Raw genomic sequence first — 23,241 nt, forward strand, 5'->3', positions numbered from 1 at the left:
TATTTCCTGATGATTATTCTATACAGGCACGAAGGTGAAACTTTTCACTTAACTGAAACAAATGTATCCCCATACTTGTCCTGAGAGGTATAGGTATTACTGAGTGTACAGGTTTTACATATGAGGTTCAAAGGATTTAAACTGAGGTTCAAAGAGATTAAAACCCATGGTAGAGTCTAGATTAGAGTTTGTGTCTGTACGACTCCAAAGTCCATACTGCTTCCCCTATATCACGCTCAGGTTCTTATTTTAAGTTCATTTTATATCTGGGTGATGTGTGGGTGGACTGCTCTTCACCATTCATTTTGGCCAAAGTGTCAGAGATTGAAACTTAATCCTGACAAATGTGTACCTTTGTCACAAGGACGATAGAAAGGGCATGGCTGTCTTAGCATAAATCCACTTAACCATCAGAAAACAGCTTCAGTTTCATTCCCACAGGACAGTGGGTGGCTTCCTTTGTGGATATAAGGGCCATGCTTTATTTTTCTGGCTTCATTTATAGGAGCCATTCCTTTGTGCCTGAATCTTGCTTTGTAGTGAATTTGGGGGAGCCCAGATGGGGCACTGCAGATGCAGACTGTTAGCAGCTGTTGAGTCTTTTGTTGTTGTTGTTGTTCCTTTTCGTAGCTATTGAGTCTTGACAGTCCAAACCTAGGGCCATGTGGTCTACTGAGGCAGACCAGAGTTCAAGGAGCCAGAGGGGTGAGGCTGCTCCAAAAGGCTCTAAATTAGATATAAAGCTTAGCTTAGAGTGAATGGCTGGGCATGGTGACTCATGCCTGTATTCTAAACACTTTGGAAGGCCAAGGTGGGAGGATCACTTGAACCTAGGAGTTTGATACCAGCCTGGGAAACATACGGAGACCCTGTCTCTACAGAAAATTTTTTTAAAAATTAGCTGGGTGTAGTGGTGCATGCCTGTAGTCCCAGCTACTCAGGAGGCTGAGGTGGAAGAATTGTTTGAACCCTATAGTGAGATATGCTCACACCACTGCACCCCAGTGTGGGTGAAAGAGAGAGACCCTGTCTCAGAACACACACACACACACACACACACACACACACACACACACACACACAAAACCCTCAGAGTAAAAAGGAAGAAGATTAAATTTAAGCAGGAGTGGATATAATCATAATCTTCAAGAGCCAAGAGGAGTTGGGACTTGAGAAAGTAGCATATTAGGAAGCAAAGGCTCTGGAGACAGAAGACTGCTTGGGTTCGAATCCCAGTGACATGCGAGCAGTTTACTTCATCACTCTGTCTTAGGTTCACTAGAAGCAGAGCCCAAGAAGGGGTTCCTTAGGTCATTGATTTTTTTTGAGACAGCCTCTCACTGTGTCACCCAGGCTGGAGTGCAGTGGTGTGATCTCGGCTCACTACAACCTCTGCCTCCCTGGTTCAAGCAATTCTCCTGCCTCAGCCTCCCCAGTAGCTGGGATTACAGGCGCCAGCCACCACGCCTGGCTAATTTTTGTATTTTTAATAGATATGGAGTTTCTTCATGTTGGCCAGGCTGGTCTCGAACCCCTGACCTCAGGCAATCTGCCCGCCTTGGCCTCCCAAAGTGCTGGGATTACGGGTGTGAGCCACCGCACCCAGCCTAGGTCAGTGATTTCTTCAGAAAGTAGTTTCAGGAAAAACCTATAATGGAATGAGGGAAACCTGTTGGTTTCAGGAAATGTTTAGCCTCACCCCGATTCCACAGAGGATTCTGGAGCACGAATTGCACTACAGAAATTGTTCAGCCCAGGTACTGGGCTGTTCAAACTGCACATCAGTCGATTACTGGAAGGTGGGTTATAACCTCCCAGCAGTCTCCAGATGAGGTAATTCCCATAAGCTAAGGTTGATCTGAGCTGTTAGCAGTTGTGGGAATGGGTGCACGGTTTAGGTAGAAAAGGGGATCTGGTGGGATATCGACATCTGCTGCATACTCTGAGCTTTAGATCCTCATTTGTTGAGCAAGGATGGTGGTAATTAGCACTTACCTCATAGGATTGTGGATAACAAAGAATAAACGTAAAGCAGGAATGGTAGCTTTTTTATACTGAAGCTAGGAGGGTCCTGAGTGATTACAGTGAATAATATTTTCCAAAGATTTGTTTTTATTCATTGATATTGCTTGATACCTGGGTGGCTGGGCTAGCTTAAAAGTAAAGCGTTGGTAAGATTCATGGCTTGAAAGTTAAAAGCAAGGTATATTAGTTTTCTGTTGCTTGCTATAACAAGTTACTATAAACTTAGTAGCTTAAAATAACATACATTTATTATCATACAGTTCTGTATGTCAGAAGTCTGACATGGATCTCAGTGGACTAAAATCAAAGTGTCAGCAGGGCCACATTCCTTTGTAGAGGTTCTAGGGGAGTATCTGTTTCCTCACCTTTTCTAGCTTTTAGAGGCTGCCCACATTCCTTAGCTCATGGCCCCTTCGTTTTTCAAAGCCAGCAATGGCCAGTGGAGTCTTCTCGTGTTGCATCACTCTGACACTCACTCTCCTGCCTCCCTTTTCCTCTTGTAAGAACGTTTGTAATTACACTGGGTCCACCTGGACAATCCAGGATAAAGTCTGCATCTCAAGATCCTTAATCACATCATAAAAGTCTCCTTTGCCATGCTCTATTTTTCCAGCTTCATCTTGTAGGGACCATTCCTCTGTGCCTGAATCTTTCTTTGCAGTGAATAGGGTAACTTATTCACAGATTCCAGGGATTAGGACGCAGACATCTTTGGGAGGCCATTATTCTGCCTATTACTTAAGAGTTGAAAGACTTCTCTGTAAAGGGCCAGATAGTAAAAAATTTAGGCTTTCTGGGGCGTATGGTCTCTGTTACAATATTTAATTCTGCCATTGTAGCAAGAGAGCAACTACAGACAATATGTATATGAATGTGCATGGCTGTGTCCCAATAAAACTTGATTTATGAACACCAAAATTTGAATTTCATATAATTTTCATGTGCCACAAAATATTATTCTTTTGATTTTTCCCCAGTCGTTGAAGTATGTAAAATCCAGTCTTACCTTGAAGCCTGTACAAAAACAAGCAGCAGGTTGGATTGGGCGTGTGGGCTGTATTAGTTTAGAATATTTGTGTCCTAGCTCATTTAAAGTTTTAAGAAACAATCTTGAATATTGGGAACCATTTTTTTTACCATGCTGGCTGGTTGTCATACATATCGCAGACCTCAACCTTGTCATCTGCACTACTTCTATTTGATTTTTGTTCCCTAGGAGAACCCCTTTCCTTTTAATTTTTCATGGAAATATGATGATAGTTGGTCTTGAAATCTTGTTCCTGTGTGGATGGTAAATTTTTGGAAACACAGGCACAATGAGAAGAGTACTCAAATTATATGAGTTAATCAGAGAAAGTAACCTGTGTATTGACATTCCTGTTTTTTCTCATTAAACCAGAGTCACTCAGAATATTGTTAACATTTTATTGGAGCTGGCTAGATTGGTTAGAATGAAGAGGTAGGTGAGAAAGAAGCGTGTAGCATAATAAAATAGGAAGTCTTATATTTAGGAGCACCTTGCTGAGGATAGTTTGCCGTCTTAAGATATATATTATGCCTACCTCTGATTTATTGAATGTGATTTTCTCTTTAAAATATGATACTTTTCTTGCTATAATATTCATGCCTCTTGCTGAATGATAGTTGACCATGAAACACTCATTTTTTTTTTTTTTCCTTTTTTCTTTCTGTTAGGTCAAGGGGAAGAGGACCCTGGGAGAAAATATTGCTGATAATGGAGGCCTGCGGGAAGCTTTTAGGGTATGCGCTGCTACATTTGCTGTGGTTCTAAAAATCAAGCCATAAAACACCATATGGGTGTACCTCAATTCATACCGTAGCCATGTTCTTGAGGAGTTAGATATTATGGAATTTCTGTAAATAGAAGTGTGTCTCCCCATTGCCCCTATTATATAAATAGAACTATATTTCTTTTTTCTTTTTGGGGTGTGAAGTCACCCTAAAGAATAATATTTGTTATTAAGAATCATGTATTTAAAGAATAGCTTTTAGAAAATACATTCACCATCAGATCGAAGCATGCTACAGCAATCTCCTTGGGGCTAGGTTCATTTGTTTTCCTTGAGTACAGGTCTTTCTGTACTCCTCCTGTAAATTTCTCTTAAAATATCAGACTTCTAAATTATGACCAGAGGGTCGTGGTTCTCATATACTGGGCCAAGTGATAGTATCATGATAACGTTTTCATCATCCCCTAGTTTGTGGTCAAATAAGAAGCATAAGGATAATGCAGAAAGATTTCATAAAGCTAAATGCATTCAATTTAATGACTAGACTGTTATTCCCAGTTATATCCTTCCTATATTCTAGTTGAAATATACTTTATTTTATAAAATGAGGGCACTAGAAGATGGTAGTTTTTCTCTTACGTGTCAACATGAAAAAAGGTAATATGCGGACCCCAAAATGTATTGCCATAGGGGCCTTGCCATTGTGTTAGATTTGTTTGTCCCCTGCTAGGAATAGAAAACAGCTTTTCTTCCCCAAGCGTTATTTAACATCTGAATGCTTTGGTCCAGCTGCTTTGGTATACACTGAGCATAATGCCTTTTTGCAGGTGTACCTGCCTCACTGGTAAGCAATAGGACATGGACTTGTGTTTCCAGGTGTTTCTTTTCTTAAGAAAATTTTGACTTGATGCATTTTGCACGTGGCAGTAGTATATATTTGCTATTCCTGTGCTAGCTAAGCAAAGAGGAAAACCCACCGTTGCGGAGACTCATCTCTTCTTCTTCTCTCACCAGGCTTACAGGAAATGGATAAATGACGGAAGGCAGGGAGTTGAGGAGCCTCTTCTACCAGGCGTCACATTCACCAACAACCAGCTCTTCTTCCTGAGTTATGCTCATGTGAGTAGACTGAGGAAGGGGCATCAGGGATGAGATGCAGGACTTGAGTTTGCTCCCTTGATCAAAGATTTCAAACAAACGTTTAATGGCATGACTTTGATCTTTAGCAAGAATTTTATCTTGATTATTTTCAGGGTAAATCTCACCTTCTTAATGTTCTATAGTACACAATTAATTAACTGATTGAATCAAGGTTTATTGGTATTTTTTAAATCAAATGGGTTAGCAGCCCTGTGGTAATTCATTTGATAGTTCCTCAATGTATCTTGACTTCTTAATGTGTTTGATACTATTTGTAACCGTTTCTAATAACTTGTTCTTTGGCTTTCATGGGCCTGCTCTTTCCTATATTGCTCCTCCTCTGCCTCATTTGCTGACTTTATGCCACAACTCTCAGCCTGTGGGGGACCCTCAGGGTCATGTTCCCAACTGTCTAATGCATATGCAGAGATCCCTAGAGCTGAAAAAGAACAAAGGCAAGGAGAGTCATGTCACTCTTTTGTGAGTTTAATAGGCTCCTGGAGCAGAAATTGAAAGGGAAGATGTGCACGAAATAAAGCACAATTCTGAGCCTGAGTCTCTGGCTAATGAGGCAAGTGCCAAATCTTTATTAGTTATTATACTGGTTTATGTCATAAACATACAGGCAGCCTTTTCAAAGAAGTCAGGGATAGGTCAATAAAGGTTCTAATGAATGGCCTCACAGTGGGCAAATGTGTATGAATATGCTCAAAGCTAGACAAAAATTTTCATCAGTACAACCTTTTGTTCCTAAGTCTTTGCTTTCACTGCTAAGTAAGCTCATTCCCACACAAGTCTTCTATGATTCACTCTGGTCAAAGGATTCTTGCTTGCCTGGGATCTTTTATTTCTTAAAGCTAATATAAAAACACTAAATAAATTATTATTTAGCAACCTAATGTCAACAAAACTCTAGTCATCAACAACATGACTTTCCTTTTAGTTTTCCTGTTTCTATCATCACATTCTGTCTTTAGATTTTCCTGGTTAGAAAGCCTGGATTCTTAGGTCTTATTTGATGCATCTGTCCTCATTTATATAACATGTATTCCAGAAGCCAGATGTTTCATACTTTTTCAAAAAATTATACTTTAAGTTCTGGGGTACATGTGCACAACGTGCAGTTTTGTTACATAGGTATACATGTGCCATGGTAGTTTGCTGCACCCATCAACCCAACACCTGCATTAGGTATTTTTCCTAATGCTATAGCTCTTCTGGCCCCCAACCCTCCAACAGGCCCTGGTGTGTGATGTTCCCCTCTCTGTGTCTATGTGTTTTCATTGTTCGACTCCCACTCATGAGTGAGAACATGCGGGGTTTGGTTTTCTGTTCTTGTGATAGTTTACTGAGAATGATGGTTTCCAGATTCATCCATGTCCCTGCAAAGAACATGAACTCATCCTTTTTTTGGTGTATATGCGCCACATTTTCTTTATCTAGTCTATCAATCACTGATGGACATTTGGGTTGGCGCCAAGTCTTTGCTATTGTGAATAGTGCCACAATAAACATACGTGTGCATGGCATCTTCATAGTAGCATGATTTATAATCCTTTGGGTATATACCCAGTAATGGGATGGCTGGGTCAAATGGTATTTCTGGTTCTAGATCCCTGAGGAATCGCCACACTGTCTCCCACAATGGTTGAACTAATTTACACTCCCAACAACAGTGTAAAACCGTTCCTATTTCTCTACATCCTCTCCAGCATCTGTTGTTTCCTGACTTTTTAATGATCACCATTCTAACAGGCATGAGGTGGTATCTCATAGTGGTTTTGATTTGCATTTCTCTAATGACCAGTGATAATGAGCATTTTTCATATGTTTGTTGGCTGCATAAGTGTCTTCTTTTGAGAAATGTCTGTTCATACACTTTGCCCACTTTTTGATGAGGTTTTTTTCTTGTAAATTTGTATAAGTTCTTTGTAGATTCTGGATATTAGCCCTTTGTCAGATGGATAGATTGCAAAAATTTTCTCCCATTCTGTAGGTTGCCTCTTCACTCTGGTGATAGTTTCTTTGGCTGTGCAGAAGCTCTTTAGTTTAATTAGATCCCATTTGTCAATTTTGGCTTTTGTTGCCATTGCTTTTGATGTTTTGGACATGAAGTCTTTGCCCATGCCTATGTTCTGAACGGTATTGCCCAGGTTTTCTTCTAGGATTTTTATGGCTTTAGGTCTTACATTTGTTTAAGTCTTTAATCTATCTTGAGTTAATTTTTGTATAAGGTGTAAGGAAGGGATCCAGTTTCAGTTTTCTGCATACGGCTAGCCAGTTTTCCCAACACCATTTATTAAATAGGGAATCCTTTCCCCATTGCTTGCTTTTGGCAGGTTTGTCAAAGATCAGATGGTGGTAGATGTGTGGTGTTATTTCTGAGGGCTCTGTTCTGTTCCATTGGTCTATATATCTGTTTTGGTACCAGTACCATGCTGTTTTGGTTACTGTAGCCTTGTAGTAAAGTTTAAAGTCAGGTAGCGTGATGTCTCCAGCTTTGTTCTTTTTGCTTAGGATTGTCTTGGCTATATGGGCTCTTTTTTGGTTCCCTATGAAGTTTAAAGTAGTTTTTTCCATTCTGTGAAGAAAGTCAATGGTAGCTTGATGGGGATAGCATTGAATCTCTAAATTACTTTGGGCAGTATGGCCATTTTCATGATATTGATTCTTCCTATCCATGAGCATGGAATGTTTTTGCATTTGTTTGTGTTCTCTCTTATTTCCTTAAGCAGTGATTTGTAGTTCTCCTTGAAGAGGTCTTTCACATCCCTTGTAAGTTGGATTGATTCCTAGGTATTTTATTCTCTTAGTGGCAATTGTGAATGGGAGTGCACTCGTGATTTGGCTCTCTGTTTGTTTGCCTGTTATTGGTGTATAGGAATGCTTGTGATTTTTGCGCATTGATTTTGTATCCTGAGACTTTGCTGAAGTTGCTTATCAGCTTAAGGAGATTTTGGGCTGAGATGATGGGGTTTTCTTAATATAAATCATGTCATCTGCAAACAGGGACAATTTGACTTCCTCTTTTCCTATTTGAATACCCTTTATTTCTTTCTCTTGCCTGATTGCCCTGGCCAGAACTTCCAATACTATGTTGAATAGGAGTGGTGAGAGAGAGGGCATCCTTGTCTGGTGCTGGTTTTCAAAGGGAATGCTTCCAGTTTTTGCCCATTCAGTATGATACTAGCTGTGGGTTTGTCATAAATAGCTCTTACTATTTTGAGATACGTTCCATCAACACCTAGTTTACTGAGAGTTTTTAGCATCAAGGGGTGTTGAATTTTGTCAAAGGCCTTTTCTGCATCTATTGAGATAATCATGTGGTTTTGTCATTGGTTCTGTTTATGTTTATTGATTTGCATATGTTAAAACAGCTTTGCATCCCAGGTATGAAGCCGACTTGATCATGTGATGGATAAGCTTTTTGATGTGCTGCTGGATTTGGTTTGCTAGTATTTTATTGAGTATCTTCGCATAGATGTTCATCAGCGATATTGGCCTGAAAATTTTCTTTTTTTTTGTTGTGTCTCTGCCAGGTTTTGGTATCAGGATGATGCTGGCCTCATAAAATGAGTTAGGGAGGATTCCCTCTTTTTCTACGGTTTGGAATAGCTTCGTGAAGGAATGGTACCAGCTCCTATTTGTACCTCTGGTAGAATTTGGCTGTGAATCTGTCTGGTCCTCAACTTTTTTTTGGTTGGTAGGCTATTAATTGCTGCCTCAATTTCAGAACTTGTTATTGGTCTATTCAGGGGTTCAACTTCTACCTGGTTTAGTCTTGGGAGTGTGTATGTGTCCAGGAATTTATCCATTTCTTCTAGATTTTCTAGTTTATTTGCATAGAAGTGTTTACAGTATTCTCTGATGGTAGTTTGAATTTCTGTGGGATTCTTGGTGATATCCTCTATATCATTTTTTATTGCATCTATTTGATTCTTCTCTCTTTTCTCCTTTATTAGCCTGGCTAGTGGTCTATCTATTTTGTTGATCTTTTCAAAAAACCAGCTCCTGGATTCATTGATTTTTTTGAAGGGCTTTTTGTGTCTCTATCTCCTTCAGTTCTGCTCTGATGTTAGTTATTTCTTGTTTTCTGCTAGCTTTTGAATTTGTTTGCTCTTGCTTCTCTAGTTCTTTTCATTGTGATGTTAGGGTGTCAATTTTAGATCCTTCCTGTTTTCTCTTGTGGGCCTTTAGTGCTATAAATTTCCCCCTACACACCCAGAGATTCTGGTACATTGTGTCTTTGTTCTCATTGGTTTCAAAGAACATCTTTATTTCTGCCTTCATTTTGTTATTTACCCAGTAGTCATTCAGGAGCAGGTTGTTAAGTTTCCATGTAGCTGTGTGGTTTTGAGTGAGTTTCTTAATCCTGAGTTCTAATTTGATTGCACTGTGGTCTGAGAGACTGTTTGTTATGATTTTCTTTCTTTTGCATTTGCTGAGAAGTGTTTTACTTCCAATTATGTGATCAATTTTACAATAAGAGCAATGAGGTGCTGAGGAGAATATATATTCTACTGATTTAGGGTGGAGAGTTCTGTAGATGCCTATTAGGTCCGCTTGGTCCAGAGCTGAGTTCAAGTTCTGGATATCCTTGTTAATTTTTTGCCCATTTATCTAATATTGACAGTGGGGTGTAAAGTCTCCCACTATTATTGTGTGGGAGTCTAAGTTTCTTTGTAGGTCTCTAAGAACTTGCTTTCTGAATCTGGGTGTTCCTGTATAGGGTGCATATATATTTAGGATAGTTAGCTCTTCTTGTTGCATTGACCCCTTTACCATTTATGTAATGCTCTTCTTTGTCTCTTTTGATCTTTGTTCATTTAAAGTCTGTTTTATCAGAGATTAGGATTGCCACTCCTGCTTTTTTTTGCTTTCCATTTGCTTGGTAGATCTTCCTCCATCCCTTTATTTTGAGCCTACGTGTGTCTCTGCACGTGAGATGGGTTTCCTGAATACAGCACATTGATAGTTCTTGACTCTATCCAATTTGCCAGTCTATGTCTTTTAACTGGGGCATTTAGCCCATTTACATTTAAGGTTAATATCATTATGTGTGAATTTGATCCTGTTATTATGATGCTACCTGGATATTTTGCCCATTAGTTGATGCAGTTTCTTCATAGTGTTGATGGTCTTTACAATTTGGTATGTTTTTCAATGGCTGGTACCAGTTGTTCCTTTCTGTGTTCAGTGCTTCTTTCAGGAGCTCTTGTGAGGCAGGCCTGGTGGTGACAAAATCTCTCAGCCTTTGCTTGTCTGTAAAGGATTTTATTTCTCCTTTGCTTATGAAGCTTAGTTTGGCTGGACATGAAATTGTAGGTTGAAAATTCTTTGAGATTGTTGAATATTGGCCCTCACTCTCTCCTGGCTTGTAGAGTTTCTGCTGAGAGATCCACTGTTAGTCTGATGGGCTTCCCTTTGTCAGTAACCCAACCTTTCTCTCTGGCTCCCCTTAACCTTTTTTCCTTCATTTATTTCAGCCTTGGTGAATCTGATGATTATGTGTCTTGGGTTGCTCTTCTTGAGGAGTATGTATCTTAGTGGTGTTCTCTGTATTTCCTGAATGTGAATGTGGGCCTCTCTTGCTAGGGAGGGGAAGTTCTCCTGGATAATATCCTGAAGAGTGTTTTCCAACTTGGTTCCATTCTCCCCATCACTTTCAGGTACACCAATCAAACGTAGATTTGGTCTTTTCACATAGTCCCATATTTCTTGGATGCTTTGTTCATTTCATTTCACTCCTTTTTCTCTAATCTTGTCTTCTTGCTTTATTTCATTGAGTTGATCTTCAATCTCTGATATCCTTTCTTCTGCGTGATCAATTCGGCTATTGATACTTGTGTATGCTTCACAAAGTTCTCGTGCTGTGTTTTTTAGCTCCATCAGGTCATTTATGTTCTCCTCTAAACTGGTTATTCTAGTTAGCAATTCGTCTAACCTGTTTTCGAGGTTCTTAGCTTCCTTGCATTGGGTTAGAACACGCTCCTTTAGCTCGGAGGAGTTTGTTATCACCCACCTTCTGAAGCCTACTTCTGTCAATTTGTCAAAATCATTCTCTGTCCAGTTTTGTTCCCTTGCTGGCGAGGAGTTGTGATCCTTTGGAGGAGTGGAGGTGTTTTGGTTTTTGGAACTTTTAGCCTTTCTGTGCTGGTTTCTCCCCATCTGTAGATTTATCTACCTTTGGTCTTTGATGTTGGTGACCTTCGGATGGGGTATTTTAGTAGACGTGCTATTCCTTTCTGTTTGTTTTCCTTCTTACAAACAGGCTCCTCTTCTGCAGGTCTGCTGGAGGTCCACTCCAGACCCTGTTTACCTGGGTATCACCAGCAGAGGCTGCAGAACAGCAAAAATTGCTGCCTGTTCTTTCCTCCGGAAGCTTTGTCCCAGAGGGGCACCTGCCAGATGCCAGCCAGAGCTCTCCTGTATGACATGTTTGTTTGTTGGCCCCTGCCGGGAGTTGTCTCCCAGTCAGGATACACAGGGGTCAGGGACCCACTTGAGGAGGCAGTGTGACCCTTAGCAGAGCTCGACCGCTGCGCTGGCTGTCAGGCAGGGACGTTTAAGTCTGCTGAAGCTGTGCCCGCAGCTGCCCCTTCCCCCAGGTGCTCTGTCCCAGGGAGATGGGCGTTTTATCTATAATTCCCTGACTGGGGCTGTTGCGTTTCTTTTTCAGAGATGCCCTGCCCAGAGAGGTAACATCTGGCAGTCTGGCCACAGTGGCCTTGCTGAGCTGTGGTGGGCTCCTCCCGGTTCAAACTTCCTGGTGGCTTTGTTTACACTGTGAGGGTAAAACCACCTACTCAAGCCTCAGCATTGGGGAACGCCCCTTCCCCCACCAAGCTCGAGTGTCCCAGGTCGATCTCAGACTGCTGCTATACTGGCAGTGAGAATTTCAAGCCAGTGGATCTTAGCTTGCTGGGCTCTGTGGGGGTGGGACCCGCCAAGCCAGACCACTTGGCTCCCTGGCTTTAGAACCCCTTCTGACGGGAGTGAATGAATGGTTCTGTCTTGCTGGCGTTCCCAGCACCACTGGGGTATCAAAAAAAAAACAAACACACACACACAGAAAAAACAACAACAATGAAAAACTCCTGCAGCTAGTTGGGTGTCTGCCCAAATGGCCGCCCAGTTTTGTGCTTGAAACCCAGAGCCCTGGTGGGGTAGGCACTGGAGGGAATCTCCTGTTCTGCAGGTTGCGAAGACCATGGGAAAAGTGCAGTATCTGGACTGGAGTGCACGTTTCCTCAGGCTCAGTCCCTCATGGCTTCCCTTGGGTAGGGGAGAAAATTCCCCAACCCCTTGCACTTCCTGGGTGAGGTGATACCAGACCCTGCTTCGGCTTGCCTTCTGTGGCCTGCACCCACTGTCCAACCAGTCCCAATGAGATGAACTGGGTACCTCAGTTGGAAATGCAGAAATCACCCACTTTCTGCATTGATTTTGCTGGGAGCTGCAGACCAGTGCTGTTCCTATTTGGCCATCTTCTAGGTCTTCTCGATGTTTCATACTTTTAAGTGCTTTTCAGATTCCACATCTTCTCTCCTGTTTTAGACAGACAGTTTGGGCTGCTATAACAAAGTGTCATAGACTAGGTGGCTTATAAACAACAGAAATTTATCACAGTTCTGGAGGCTGGAAGTCTGAGATCAGAGTGCTAGTGGGATCGAGTTTTGGTGAGGGCTTTCTTCTGGGTTGCACACTGCCAATTTCTCTCTGTGGTGGAAAGAGCTAGCTAGCTCTCTGGCCTCTTCTTATAACGGTACTAATCCCATTCATGGGTACTAATCCCATTAATGTGGGCTCCACCCTCATGATTTAATTGCCTCCCAAAGGCCCAACTCCTAATGCCATCACATTGATTAGGGTTTCAACATAAGAATTTTGGGGGATAGAAACATTTAGTCCATAGCATCCCCATTACCCTGTCTTATCATATATAGGTATAATCTTAATATCCTCTACTCTGGATTATCCCAACAGCCTTATGGAATGTTAACCTGACTTCAGCATTTTTTTTAATCAATCAATCACTGTTTTACATACCATCGGAATACCACTTTTATTTCATTACCAACCTGCTGAAAGAACTATGGTGGCTCCCAAATGCCTACCACATTGAAGCCAAATACCTCCATCTGGCTTCCCAAATTTTCAGTATGATCCAACTCCACCCAATCCAATTCAATTTCCCATAACTCCATTGGGTGAGAAAAAACTCAGCCTTAGTGGGGCAAGTATCCTCTTTGGCTTTGCTTCTGATTCTCCTTCTATAATGCAACCCTTCCTACTCTTCCCCTTCAGATGATTATTCAATCTAAGCTTCATCCTTCAGGATCCATGTTGAGTTCCACTCCCTCCACATCTTCCATAAACTCTTCTCCAAGGACTCCAGTCCTTATTATTTTCTTTTATCTTCAACTCCTTTTACACTTACTTACTTTCATTACCATGCAGTTGAGTACTTACTTAACTGCTCTCCAAATGTTCAAGAATTTTAGTTTTATCTCCACAGCTAATCTTCTGGATCCTTACACTTCCTATCTCCATAGCACCCAGCAAAGATGCTGGGTATATTGAAGACAGTTGATATTTTTAGATCAATTGCTTGAAATGAATGAATAAAACTAACAATTCAACTAAGGAGATTCCCTTTTACTGGGTCACATATATAAAATAAGTATACAAAAATAGAACTTTCTAGAGTTGGGATTGGCAAACTAGGGCCAAATATGGCCTGCTGCCTGTTTTTGTAAATAATGTTTTATTGGAAAGCAGCCACATTCCTTCATTTATTCATGATCTGTAGCCGGTTTTGTGCTACAATGGCAGAGTTGAATAATTGAAACAGGGACCTTATAGTCTTCAAAGCCTAAAATCTTTACCATCTGTCTCTTCTCAGAAAAAGTTTGCTAACCCCTGCTCTAGAGGACAAAGTATAGTGATCTATCAGTTCTTACTATTTACATCCTAGCCCACAATATCTCTTTGTACATAAAATAAACTAATTGATAGTGAAGTTACTTATAATTCTGAAATGTTTCCAGATATAATACCAAGCTATAGCTGATTGATTGACTTATTTTAAACTAAAGAGATTTAGGGGGGAAAAGTGGAAAGCTATTTTATATCACTAGTGAGAAATTTATCTTGGAGCTTTTCCCACTGACAGAATGAAGAGATTTTTCAATCTTTTGCACTTTAAAGTAAGTCTGCTTATAAGGAGTAAAATTACTTTCCCTCCTGGGAAGGTACTAAGAAAACAGTAGCAGGCATAATGTGTTTTCAGAAGTCTCTTACGTGATATATTAAGCAAAGACAATACTGTATTATAATATAAGAATATAAGAAGAAATAACATAAGAAACGAGGTAAAATCAAATGCCAGAAACTACTTCACATTAGCCAGCTTCTGAGGAAATTAGGGAATCACACTACAGAATATCTTCAAAGTCAAATTCAGAACCACTGTGACTGGTGGTTTATCTTCATCGAAAGCAACATCATATCACTTTTCCTGCTTTCTATGTCCCTGTAGTTGCTGTGACCTCTCATTTTTCCCAGATATTCTTCTAATCCTTCTACTTCTTTCCATTCTATTTTCTGCTTATTTAGTGGACATCCATTGAGAACCTTCCTGGTATTTATAAATAATCTAACTAGTCTCTTATTTCTTCCTTCCACTATACACCCCTGCCAGATAAATCTTTTTTAAAATCTGGGTTTTATTATTTTCCTACTCAAGAATGACTTTTAAATATAGTTTAAACACTCTGGCCAACTGCTCAGGACTTCAGAAATCTGACACTGTCCTTCCTCTCCCACTGCTGCCCGTTATGCATCATATACTCCAGCCTAGCTGAATGTCTTGTTCTCTTTCCCCTCAAACATGTCTTTCTTTGCTCCCATTTCCCCCTCCACTTAGAATATTTTTTTTTCCATATTTATGTGTCCTAGTTCAATTCATACTTTAAGACCATATCATACCTCAAGTCATATGGCAAGTCAGGATAAAGTAAGTTATGCTGCAGAAACAACATGACAAAAGTTTATTTCTTGTTCACTCCTCTCCATGTCCAACATGAGTCAGCAGTGGGGCTCTTGTAGTTTTTACTCAAGAACTTGGGTTTTGGGCCAGGCACGGCCTGTAATCCCAGCACTTTGAGAGGCTGAGGCGGGTGGATTGCCTGAGGTGAGGAGTTTGAGACCAGCCTGGCCAACAGGGCAAAACCCCATCTCTACTAAAAAAATACAAAAATTAGGCAAGATGGCCTAATAGGAACAGCTCTGGTCTGCAGCTTCCAGCAGGATTGACACAGAAGGCAGGTGATTTCTGCATTTCCAACTGAGGTACCTGGTTCATCTCACTGGGACTGGTTGGACAGTGGGTGCAGCCCACGGAGGGTGAGCCAAAGCAGGGTGGGACGTCACTTCACCCGGGAAGCACAACAGGTCGGGGAATTTCCTGTTCCTAGCCAAGGGAAGCCATGAGAGACTGTACCAGGAGGAACAGTGCACTCCAGCCCAGATGCTGCGCATTTCCCACAGTCTTCGCAACCGGCAGACCAGGAGATTCCTTACAGTACCGGGCTCGGTGCGTCCCACCCCCATGGAGCCCAGCAAGCTAAGATCCACTGGCTTGAAATTGTCGCTGCTAGCACAGCAGTCTGAGGTTGACCTGGGATGCTTAAGCTTGGAGTTGGGAGGGGCATCCACCATTGCTGAGGCTTGAGTAGGCAGTTTTACCCTCACAGTGTAAACAAAGCCACTGGGAAGTTTGAACTAGGTAGAGCCCACAGCAGCTCAGCAAGGCCACTGTGACCAGACTGCCTCTCTAGGCAGAGCATCTCTGAAAAAAAGGCAGCAGCCCCAGTCAGGGAATTATAGATAAAACCCCCATCTCCCTGGGACAGAGCACCTGGGGGAAGGGGAAGGGGCAGCTGTGGGCACAGCTTCAGCAGACTTAAATGTCCCTGCCTGACAGCCAGCACAGCAGTCGAGCTCTGCTAAGGGTCAGACTGCCTCCTCAAGTGGGTCCCTGACCCCTGTGTATCCTGGCTGGGAGATATCTCCCAGTAGGGGCTGATAAACATCTCATACAGGAGAGCTCTCACTGGCATCTGGCAGGTGCCCCTCTGTGGACAAAGCTTCCAGAGGAAGGAACAGGCAGCAATCTTTGCTGTTCTGTAGACTTCACTGGTGATACCTAGCCAAACAGGGTCTGGAGAGAACCTCCAGCAAACCCCAGCAGACCTACAGCAGAGGAGCCCTGAGTTAGAAGGAAAACTGACTGACAAACAGAAAGGAATAGTAGCAACATCAACAAAAAGGATGTCCAATCAGAGACCATATCCGAAGGTCACCAGCATCAAAGACCAAAGGTAGATAAATCCACGAAGATGGGGAGAAACCAGCGCAAAAAGGCTGAAAACTCCAAAAACCAGAATGCCTCTTCTCCTTCAAAGGATCACAACTCCTTGCCAGCAAGGGAACAAAACTGGACAGAGAATGATTTTGACAAATTGACAGAAGTAGGCTTCAGAAGGTGGGTGGTAACAAACTCCTCCAAGCTAAAGGAGCATGTTCTAACCCAATGTAAGGAAGCTAAGAACCTTGAAAACAGGTAAGACCAATTGCTAACTAACTAGAATAACCAGTTTAGAGGAGAACATAAATGACTTGATGGAGCTGAAAAACACAGCACGAGAACTTTGTGAAGCATACAAAACACAAGTATCAATAGCCAAACTGATCAAGCAGAAGAAAGGATATCAGAGATTGAAGATCAACTCAATGAAATAAAGCGAGAAGACAAGATTAGAGAAAAAAAGAGTTAAAAGAAATGAATAAAACCTCCAAGAAATATGGCACTCTGTGAAAAGACCAAATCTATGTTTGATTGGTGTACCTGAAAGTGACGGGGAGAATGGAACCAAGTTGGAAAACACTCTTCAGGATATTATCCAGGAGAATGTCCCCAACCTAGCAAGGCAGGCCAACATTCAAATTCAGGAAATACAGAGAACACCGCAAAGATATTCCTCGAGAAGAGCAACCCAAGACGCATAATTGTCAGATTCACCAAGGTTGAAATGAAGGAAAAAAGGTTAAGGGGAGCCAGAGAGAAAGGCCGGGTTACCCACAAAGGGAAGCCCATCAGACTAACAAAGGATATTTTGGCAGAAACCCTACAAACCAGAAGAGAGAGGGGGCAAATATTCAACAATCTCAAAGAAAAGAATTTTCAACCCAGAATTTCATACCCAGCCAAACTAAGCTTCATAAGCAAAGGAGAAATAAAATCCTTTACAGACAAGCAAAGGCTGAGAGATTTTGTCACCACCAGGCCTGCCTTACAAGAGCTCCTGAAAGAAGCACTGAACACAGAAGGGAACAACTGGTACCAGCCATTGAAAAACATACCAAATTGTAAAGACCATCAACACTATGAAGAAACTGCATCAACTAATGGGCAAAATATCCAGGTAGCATCATAATAACAGGATCAAATTCACACATAACAATATTGACCTTAAATATAAAGGGGCTAAATGCCCCAAATAAAAGACACAGACTGGCAAATTGGATAAAGAGTCCAGACCCATCAGTGTGCTGTATTCAGGAAACCCATCTCACTTGCAGAGACACACATAGACTCAAAATAAAGGGATGGAGGAAGATCTACCAAGCAAATGGAAAGCAAAAAAAAAAAAAAAAAAAAAAAAAACAGAGGTTGCAATCCTAGTCTCTCATAAAACAGACTTTAAACCAACAAAGATCAAAAGAGACAAAGAAGAGCATTACATAATGGTAAAGGGGTCAATGCAGCAAGAAGAGCTAACTATCTTAAATATATATGCACCCAATACAGGAGCACCCAGATTCATAAAGCAAGTTCTCAGAGACCTACAAAGAAACTTAGATTCCCACACAGTAACAGTGGGAGAGAGACTTTAACACCCCACTGTCAACACTAGACAGATCGAGACAAAATTAACAAGCATATCCAGGACTTGAACTCAGCTCTGGACCAAGTGGACCTAATAGGCATCTACAGAACTCTCCATCCCAAATCAACAGAATATACATTCTTCTCAGCACCATATCACACTTATTCCAAAATTGACCAAGTTGGAAGTAAAACACTTCTCAGCAAATGCAAAAGAATGAAAATCATAACAAACAGTCTCTCAGACTACAGTGCAAACAAATTAGAACTCAGGATTAAGAAACTCACTCAAAACTCCGCAACTACATGGAAACTGAACAACCTGCACCTGAATGTCTATTAGGTAAATAACAAAATGAAGGCAGAAATAATAAAGATGTTCTTTGAAACTAATGAGAACAAAGACACGACGTACCAGAATCTCTGGGACACATTTAAAGCAGTGTGTAGAGGGAAATTTATAGCACTAAATGCCCACAAGAGAAAGCAGGAAAGATCTAAAATTGACACCCTAACATCACAATTAAAAGTACGAGAGAAGCAAGAGCAAACAAATTCAAAAGCCAGCAGAAAACAAGAAATAACTAAGATCAGAGCAGAACTGAAGGAGATAGAGACATGAAAAACCCTTGAAAAAATCAGTGGATCCAGGAGCTGGCTTTTCAAAAAGATCAACAAAATAGACCATTAGCCAGACTAATAAAGAATAAAAGAGGGAAGAATCAAATAGATGCAATAAAAAATGATAAAGGGGACATCACCACCGATCCCACAGAAATTCAAACTACCATCAGAGAATACTATAAACACCTCTATGCAAATAAACTAGAAAATCTAGAAATGGATACATTCCTGGACACATACACCCTCCCAAGACTAAACCAGGTAGAAGTTGAATCCCTGAATAGACCAGTAACAAGTTCTGAAATAGAGGCAGCAATTAATAGCCTACTAACCAAAAAAAAGTTGAGGACCAGACAGATTCACAGCCGAATTCTACCAGAGGTACAAAGAGGAGCTGGTACCATTCCTTCTGAAGCTATTCCAAACAATAGAAAGAGAGGGAATCAATTGAACAATGAGAACACATGGACACAGGAAGGGGAACATCACACTCCGGGGACTGTTGTGGGGTGGGGGGAGGGGGGAGGGACAGCATTAGGAGATATACCTAATGCCAAATGATGAGTTAATGGGTGCAGCACACCAACATGGCACATGGATACATATGTAACAAACCTGCACATTGTGCACATGTACCCTAAAACTTAAAGTATAGTAATAATAAAAAATAAAAAAATGCTTTCAAAGCTAAATATTAAATTATGATCTATTGATTCCAAACAGCCAGTGTGAAAAGTAATTTCATTTGGTCTGTGTCACGTCATTAGAGCAAAGAAAACAATATAAAATCAGTATTTAAGTTCAAAAAAAAAAAAAAGAGAGAGGGAATCCTTTCTAACTCATTTTATGAGGCCAGCATCATCTTGATACCAGACACAGCAAAAAAAGAGAATTTTAGACCAATATCCCTGATGAACATTGATGCAAAAATCCTCAATAAGATATTGGCAAACCAAATGCAGCAGCACATCAAAAAGCTTATCCACCACAATCAAGTTGGCTTCATACCTGGGATGCAAGGCTGGTTCAACATATGCAAATCAGGAAACATAATCCATCACATACACAGAACCAATGACAAAAACCACACGATTATCTCAATAGATGCAGAAAAGGCATTCAACAAAATTCAACATCCCTTGATGCTAAAAACTCTCAGTAAACTAGGTATCCATGGAACGTATCTCAAAATAATAAGAGCTATTTATGACAAACCCACAGCCAATATCATACTGAATGTGCAAAAACTGGAAGCATTCCGTCTGAAAACCAGCACAAGACAAGGATGCCCTCTCTCACCACTCCTGTTCAACATAGTGTTAGAAGTTCTGGCCAGGGCAATCAGGCAAGAGAAAGAAATAAAGTGTATTCAAATAGGAAGAGAGGAAGTCAAGTTGTCTCTGTTTGCAGATGACATGATTGTATATTAAGAAAACCCCATTGTCTCAGCCCAAAATCTCCTTCAGCTGATAAGCAACTTCAGCAAAGTCTCAGGATACAAAATCAATGTGCAAAAATCACAAGCATTCCTATACACCAATAACAGACAAACAGAGAGCCAAATCACAAGTGCACTCCCATTCACAATTGCCACTCAGAGAATAAAATACCTAGGAATACAACTTACAAGGGATGTGAAGGACCTCTTCAAGGAGAACTACAAACCACTGCTCAACAAAATAAAAGGGGGCACAAACAAATGGAAGAACATTCCATGCTCATGGATAGGAAGAATCAATATCGTGAAAATGGCCATACTGCCCAAGGTAATTTATAGATTCAATGCCATCCCCATCAAGCTACCAATGACTTTCTTCACAGAATTGGAAAAAACTACTTTAAACTTCATATGGAACCAAAAAGGAGCCCATATAGCCAAGACAATCCTGGGCAAGAAGAAGAAAGCTGGAGGCATCACGCTACCTGACTTTAAACTTTACTACAAGGCTGCAGTAACCAAAACAGCATGGTACTGGTACCAAAACAGATATATAGACCAATGGAACAGAACAGAGCCCTCAGAAATAACACCACACATCTATCACCATCTGATCTTTGTCAAACCTGACAAAAACAAGAAATGGGGAAAAGATTCCATAAATGGTGTTGGGAAAACTGGCTCGCCATATGCAGAAAACTGAAACTGGACCCCTTCCTTACACCTTAAACAAAAAATCAACACAAGATGGATCAAAGACTTAAATGTAAGACCTAGGACCATAAAAATCCTAGAAGAAAACCTGGGCAATACCATTCAGGACATAGGCATGGGCAAGGAGTTTATGTCTAAAACACCAACATCAATGGCAACAAAAGCCAAAATTGACAAATGGAATCTAATTAAGCTAAAGAGCTTCTGCACAGCAAAAGAAACTATCATCAGAGTGAACAGGCAACCTAGAGGATGGGAGAAACTTTTTGCAATCTACCCATCTGACAAAGGGCTAATATCCAGAATCTACAAAGGACTTACACAAATTTACAAGAAAAAAACAACCCCATCAAAAAGTGAGTGAAGGATATGAATAGACACTTCTTAAAAGAAGACATTTATGCAGCCAACAAACATGAAAAATGCTCATTATCACTGGTCATTAGAGAAATGCAAATCAAAACCACTATGAGATACCATCTCATGCCAGTTAGAATGGCTATCGTTAAAAAGTCAGGAAACAACAGATGCTGGAGAGAATGTGGAGAAATAGGAATGCTTTTACATTGCTGGTGGGAGTGTAAACTAGTTCAACCATTGTGGAAGACAATGTGGTGATTCCTCAAGGATCTAGAACTAGAAATACCATTTGACCCAGCAATCCCATTACTGGGTATATACCGAAAGAATTTTAAATCATTCTACTATAAAGACGCCATGCATACATATGTTTATTGCAGCACTGTTCACAATAGCAAAGACTGGGAACCAACCCAAATGCCCATCAATGATACACTGGATAAAGAAAATGTGGCACATACACACCATGGAATACTATGCAGCCATAAAAAAGAATGAGCTCATGTTCTTTGCAGGGACATGGATGAAGCTGGAAGTCATCATTCTCAGCAAACTAACACAGGAACAGAAAACCAAACACCACATTTTCTCACTCATAAATGGGAGTTGAACAATGAGAACACATGGACACAGGGAGGGGAACATCACACACCAGGGCCTGTCAGGGGGTGGGGGACTAGGGGAGGGATAGCCTTAGGAGAAATGCCTAATGTAGATGACGGGTTGATGGGTCCAGTAAACCATCATAGCACATGTATACCTATGTAACAAGCTTCCACATTCTGCACATGTACCCCAGAATTTAAAGTATAATTAAGAAAACACAAAAATTAGCTGGGCGTGGTGGTGTGCACCTGTAATCCCAGCTACTTGGGAGGCTGAGGCAGGAGAATCGCTTAAACCCAGGAGGTGGAGGTTGCAGTGAGCCAAGATTGCACCATTGCACTGCAGCCTGGGTGACAGAGCGAGACTCCATGTCAAAACAAACAAACAAACAACTTGGGTTTTAGAGTCTATATCTTTGCATATGCTTCTGTGGATGCCACAGGAGTAGAAAAGACATATGAGGATATGTGTACTGGCCGTTAGTGTAGCATCTTAAATTGTTCTTAAGGCTCTTAAAACTTCTGTCAGGTTTTAAAGCTTCTGCCAGGAAGTAACATATATTACTTCTGCTTCTGCTCACACTTCATTGGCCAGAACAAGCCATATCGCCATGCCCAACTTCAAAGGAGATGGAGAAGTGTACTTCAATCCTAGGCCCAGACTAGGGTGAAGTGAGCAAGGCACTTAGGGGCAGACTACTAACATCTCATCACCATCCTCAATAATGGGTGGCTGATTCATTGTATTGATTTGAATGAGTATGGTTAAATTTGAGAATGACTATTTCAAACATTAAATTCATTGAATGAATACACTGGTCAATTCCTGGGCACATATACGATTCTCTTGATTTAAAGCACTTGTCTGGAAACCTTTCTCACTTACTCAAATTGTGAAATTATTCACATTGATAAAACCTTCTACTCTGGGGATCAGAATAATAGATGTTATTACTGATGATGGCTTTATTTGATCTACTAAAACTGTTTGTCATCCATTGATTCTAAAATTATTCCTCAGTATAATTTGGAGCAGTTAAAACAGTAGAAAATACATAATTGGAATGAAAGCTCATTTGTTGGGATGCTTTTCTCTTCTAGGTGAGGTGCAATTCCTACAGACCAGAAGCTGCCCGAGAACAAGTCCAAATTGGTGCTCACAGTCCCCCTCAGTTTAGGTAAATGGGCAAATGGGTGACGGCAGTTTTGAACTGTGCATCTCCCCACTTCCTCCCCCACCCAGCCATCCAAGGGCTCTACCAGATAGGTGATCTGAAAAAAATCCCACATTGTGAACTGTGTGATTTCCATTTTGCAGCCAAAAAATATCTGGCCACACAGAAACTAAATATCTTCTTTCATTAGTAGTAAGCTGGTTTAGTCAGCACTCTCTCACCTGAATTTCTACTGATGGGTACTTGTACATATCTCTAGTCTAGTGCTACATCAAGTGCCAATGAGACTACACAAGACTCCAGAGGTAATTTGGAATCCAAATCATAGCTTTAGTATTACATCCCATTGTCTTCTAGTTTTTGAAAGAGTCTCAGTAAACTGCATTATTTTGATCCAAAAAAATAGCCTTTACTGTCTTAGGAAAGGATGAGATTTTTTTTTTTTTTTTTTTTTTTT

General features: G+C 40.9%; 1 protein-coding gene across 1 annotated transcript in view; it reads left to right on the forward strand.

Moving 5' to 3' along the window:
* Positions 1-22,791, forward strand: part of PHEX (phosphate regulating endopeptidase X-linked) — a 213,056-nt gene extending 190,265 nt beyond the window's left edge. The window contains exons 17-19 of the mRNA XM_032757990.2: positions 3,721-3,786; positions 4,791-4,895; positions 22,711-22,791. Coding sequence (XP_032613881.1) covers positions 3,721-3,786; positions 4,791-4,895; positions 22,711-22,791 — 252 coding nt within the window. The remainder of the gene's footprint in view (positions 1-3,720; positions 3,787-4,790; positions 4,896-22,710) is intronic.
* The last annotated feature ends 450 nt before the right edge of the window (positions 22,792-23,241 follow it).

Source organism: Hylobates moloch, unplaced genomic scaffold, assembly GCF_009828535.3.
Source record: "Hylobates moloch isolate HMO894 unplaced genomic scaffold, HMol_V3 SCAFFOLD_7, whole genome shotgun sequence".
NCBI classification, from domain to species: Eukaryota; Metazoa; Chordata; class Mammalia; order Primates; family Hylobatidae; genus Hylobates; species Hylobates moloch.